Source organism: Solanum dulcamara, chromosome 4, assembly GCF_947179165.1.
Source record: "Solanum dulcamara chromosome 4, daSolDulc1.2, whole genome shotgun sequence".
NCBI lineage: Eukaryota > Viridiplantae > Streptophyta > Magnoliopsida > Solanales > Solanaceae > Solanum > Solanum dulcamara.
The window spans coordinates 77,543,209-77,548,506 of record NC_077240.1 but is presented as its reverse complement, the minus strand read 5'-3'; the positions used below and the strand labels follow the sequence as shown (position 1 = coordinate 77,548,506).

Here is a 5,298-nt window from a genome sequence, read left to right as displayed (position 1 = left end):
ACAAGAATCTTTTAAATCATTGACTTTTTTTATTTTTACAAACTTTTTGACCAATTTCTACTGAAATATCAAAACAATTTACTTATATTAAAGTTGTGCTACTACCAAGCACAATTTTTTTTCTAGATTGAAGGAACTTTTTCTCATCGCCAATTTTTTTTAACTTTTACTTTTCAAAATGTGTGAATTTTGTCAACGATTACTAGTTCTATTTTATTAACTCTAGGTAATTAAAACGATATGATTATGCAATTATTTGAAAATACAAGTGCACACTTAAATAATAACAAAAATAGTAATAAGGAAAAATACACAAGTACTAATTACCAGCTTGAGCTTTCGATTTTTACAAAATATTACAGAAACATGCATCTAAATGGTACACAAAATTGAATATCATGACACCATAATGCAATATATGATAAGATACATTTATTAGAGGTAAAATCGAAAATGAAAGTACAATGGTTGGCTAGCTAAAGAAATTCAAAAGCAAAGTCCTTTATTTAAGGTTTGATTCCATAACATCACTCTTGACAAGGTTGATAAGGAGTCGGGATCAAGTATAGTTCACCTTTTCTAGCACAAGTTAATCCAGCAGTTTCAGTCAAATCCAAATCACTTGGATTGATTCCACTTGGAAGTTTCCAATCAAAGTGATAAAGCAATTGAGCTAGTGGATAATAAACATTAGCTAAACCAAATGATATTCCAGGGCAAATCCTTCTTCCACTACCGAAAGGAAGATATTCAAAATTATTACCAACAAAATCAATAGAGCAATGCTCAAATCTTTCAGGTTTAAAACTTTCTGCGTCAATCCAATATTTTGGATCTCTTCCCATAGCCCATACATTAACCATAACTTTTGTTTTCAAAGGAATAGTATAGCCATTTAGGTCTACTTCTTCCCTACATTCCCTTGGGACCAAAAGGGGCAACGCAGGATGGAGTCTCAAAGTTTCTTTGATGACTAATTTTAGGTATTTTAATTCTTCGACATCATTTTCATCAAAAGTTTCTTTTTCTCTGAAGGCGTTTCTTACCTCAGCTTGAGCTTTTAAGAGTACTCTTGGATTCCTCATCATTTCCACCATGGCCCAATCAGTTGTTGTTGATGAAGTCTCTGTTCCCCCACCAAACATATCCTTCATTTATGAGCAGGTTAATTACTTATATTTTGTGGTGGAGCTAAGTGTTGGTTACATCATTACATATTTTCATGCCCTTCCTGATTCTTTCGTATGAAAACATTATTGATTTTTTGTTTAACCGATTCAATTAAAATATCTATAAATTAGCCACTGAATAATTTTAAGTGGGAAAATAGAATTTTTTTAATAGTATTTGTTCTATATTGAATGAAGTTTTAAATTTTCAACGCAGATTTTGTTGCTATTGGTACTTTCTATTATCTATTTAATTATCATACAAATGGTATGTTTAATTATTATTTTTCCTTCAAATTTTCAAATGTGTAAAAATTTTCATAAAAGTACGACTACTAGCTATATGTAATTGATCACTCGTAATTAAAAAAAAAGAAGAAGATACAATTATGCAATTTGAGAATACAAGGGCGGGTATGTGCATGTGTATGCAGCCTTATCCTTAATTTCTTATCTTGTAAAGATAGAAAGACTGTTTTCGATAGATATTCGGTTCAAATGGAAACTTATAAATAACAATAAGAAGGAGAAAGTACTCACAAAGATAACAGCTTTGATGTTGTCATTGGTGATTGGAAATTGAAGGCCTCCCTCTTTCATTACTCTTAGCAATGCGGCAAGTAAACCTTCACCTCCTAATTCATCATTGTTCTTGTGCTCATTGATGATATTTTCAAGAATGACATCTAACTCATGGTGGGCATTCATAATTTTACCCTTCATTCCAAATAACACATGAAGAAATTTTAGTGATGGAAATATATCAGCTACATCAAATCCTTCCAAAAAGTGTGACGCTTTTTTAACGAGTAGTATAAGTTCGTCTTGCTCTTTGACTACTTTCCCAAATGCTGATCTACATACCATAGAGCTCGTGAATTGATAAAACCTTTTTGTTGCATTAACTGGTTCACCAGTAGATGATCGAAAAAATTCAATCATAAGACGAACTTCATCTTGTCTAATAGAGCAGAATGACTTAACATTTTTGGCGCTAAGCAATTCCATTAGACATATTTTACGCATTTGTCTCCAGTAATTTCCATAGGAGGAAAAGAGAATATCAATCTTGTTATAAAAGAGAATCTCGGCAGCTAAAAGTGTGGGCCTGTCTGCAAAAGCAAGGTCATGAGTTTTTAGGACTTGTTTGGCCATGTCAGGAGAAGTAACAACAACTAGAGAAACTTCACCTAATTGAAGATGCATAATTGAACCATATTTTTTGGCCAAGTCTCTAAGGACATGATGTGGAGGTCCACCTAACAAATGAAACATGCTTCCAAGTAAAGGTAATTTCCATGGACCTGGAGGCAATCTTTTGGTTTTGCTATTGGAATTCTTCCATTTAATTAACAAAAAGAGGGAAAACACAAAAAGGAAAAGGCAAAAGAGGTTGAAGAACTGCATATTTTGGGAGGGTTATTTGTCTTGATAGGTTCTGCTAAGTGTTGTTGCATATGCTATTTATAGGCATTTTTCAGTAACTTATGTAGTGTTATTTTCTCAACATCACTCTCACTATTTTGAGGTAGTGACTTTTCTTATGTCTATTAACGTTTCTTCCACTATTTAAATGTAGTAGAACATCAATTATGACTTTTCAGTTGATGGTTTTGATCTTCTAAATTTGCAAATAACTCATTTGCTATTTCATTGCTCAATTTCTGTAAAAACAAGTTTACTTTTAGGAACAATGTCTATTAAATGATCCTTTTTTATATAGAATTTTTACACTTATGTTAACAATTGTCTTATTTTCTTTAGAGCAGTAAAAATAGACCTTAGTTCGTTCCTTTTGGATATCCAACAAACACGCACACATCCATTCTTAATTTCAACTAATTTGTTTTCCTTTCAACACATGTGTTAGACAATTTCATATTGGAACATGTCGCAGACTAGATTTACATCCAATCCATCTACAAAGTTTACACATGAAAATTTATAAGCTATTATAAAGGTGTATCATCAATTTTTAGACCGAGACATGAATTCCATTAACTAACTATTACTTTACCAATGTATTTGTTATCTCCAAGTCACCATGCATAATAATCCACACAAGAATCTCACCTTTTAAATCAAAACGGTACAATATACACAATTAATAATAATTATATCAAAATTAAGATTATAAGTATAATGAATGGACTAGAAAATTCATTTTATTACACAAGTATAAAATATTTTATCTCTGTTTGATCCGTTCAGTACATACAAAATGTTCTAGCACAAGAATTGAGAATTACTACATCGCTCCCATAATCAAGATAAATTATATTTAATCTTTTGTTATAATCATATTGATGTCTTATTCAATTTCCATCATAGATTGTAAACATAATATTTATACTGATAAGAACCAACGATTTAACCTTCTGTGTATAATCTAAACTTTATACACTAAATCATCTATTATATAAATAAAAGACATAGAAACGAATACATGATCTATTTAAATCTTTATTAAATTTAAATAATTAAATAGTTGTTATATAATAAATACTACAACATATATCTAACCACATGCATGGTTAATACTTTATAGTATATATTTCAACACTTTCTCACTTAGACTTTTAATCATGATAATTATTAGAATATATTATACCTAAATGCATGATTAATAGTAAAGTCGAGCATTGTATAATTTCTCGTATCACTATTACTTATATTATTTTCCTTTTATTTTATTATTTAATTTTTTTATTATTTGTTATTTCTTCTTCTTTTTTTCCCCTTATCATATTATTTATTATTGTTTCTATTCTTTTCTCCGTTTGTTATATATCTTTATCAACTGACCAACAAGTCACTCACTGAAACCTAATATATGAAATTTGAACAAGCAGTGGAGCATAACCAATAACACAGTCAATTGAGGCTGCAAGAAATTTGATTGTTGCCCCTACAGAATTCAAACTTGTCTGTTTTACTTTTCAAAGATGATTTTTCTCAGTACAACAATATATTTTGCAATATTGTATTACTAATACAAAGTGAATTATTATAGCATCGATAAAAAATGAATTTCAAAAATTATTGTACCACTGATATTAAAATGGATTTCAGAATTTTTTGTATCACTGATAAAGGATGAATTTCAAAAACTTTCACTATGTTTGGTAATCAGGTTTCAAGCTATCCCTATTTCTGAATTTCCCCCCTTTTTACCCTATAAATTCAAATTTCACATTTAATAAAATTGTAATTTAAGTTATTTTACTAATATTTAGGACTTTAAAATCATTTAAAAAAATTGTTTATGAAACCATTTCTTATTTGAACTATTTACAAATTTTTAATATTTAGAACTTTAAAATAAATTACTTCATTTGTCCCGATTTATGTGACTCACTTTTTTTTTTAGTTAGTTCCAAAAAAAATGATATATTCTTATATTTAGTGATAATTTAATTTTAAAATTCTCTTTTAATGAAAAGATTTATAACCACACAAACATTTGTTACTCATTTTAGACCACAAGATACAAAAACCTTTATTTTTTTCTTAACTTTATAACAAGTCAAACTACCTCATATAAAATAAGACGGAGAAAATATAATTCTCTCTCATATAAATTCTTTCTTTATCAATGTAATACAATTATAATTCTTTATATATTATTTTTCTAAATATATTTGTCCTTGATATCAACTTAAATTTTATTTATCAAAGAAAATGAATTAATGTTTTTTTAAATTTTTTTACTATATGAGGATAAGTTAACACATGGTCCATTCAAAAACTAAAACCAACGAACAAATATAAGGACTCTGCCCCCCATAACCCCAAAATTATCATTTAATTTTATATTTCGTTAATAAGTAAAATTTGCTTATGAAATATCTTCTTATTTACATCGTATCGAAAATCCAAAACATTTACGACTTTAAATTCGTTAACAATTTGGAGTAAAATTAAATCTATTAAAAGTAATTCCCTTTTCAGAATAAATTAAGAACTCAAATGAATATAATGAGGATCCTATCATGTAATACCAAAAAGTCACATAGTAAGAATTTTTATGGAATAGAATTTCTTCCTACAATAGCTTATACTTTTCTTATTTAAGTTTATTATATACCTTCAATCAAAATATTGTTAAATTGTATTAATGATACTATTC

At 28.3% G+C, this 5,298-nt stretch overlaps 1 protein-coding gene across 1 annotated transcript; it reads right to left on the bottom strand.

The window, feature by feature from the left end:
• Positions 1-320: 320 nt before the first annotated feature.
• Positions 321-2,624, bottom strand: LOC129887681 (premnaspirodiene oxygenase-like). Its single transcript, XM_055962862.1, has 2 exons — positions 1,710-2,624; positions 321-1,148 (listed from the first exon to the last, which is right to left on the bottom strand). The coding sequence occupies exons 1-2, from the start codon at positions 2,574-2,576 to the stop codon at positions 528-530; spliced, it is 1,488 nt and encodes a 495-aa protein (XP_055818837.1). The 5' UTR covers positions 2,577-2,624; the 3' UTR covers positions 321-527.
• Between the last annotated feature and the right edge of the window lie 2,674 nt (positions 2,625-5,298).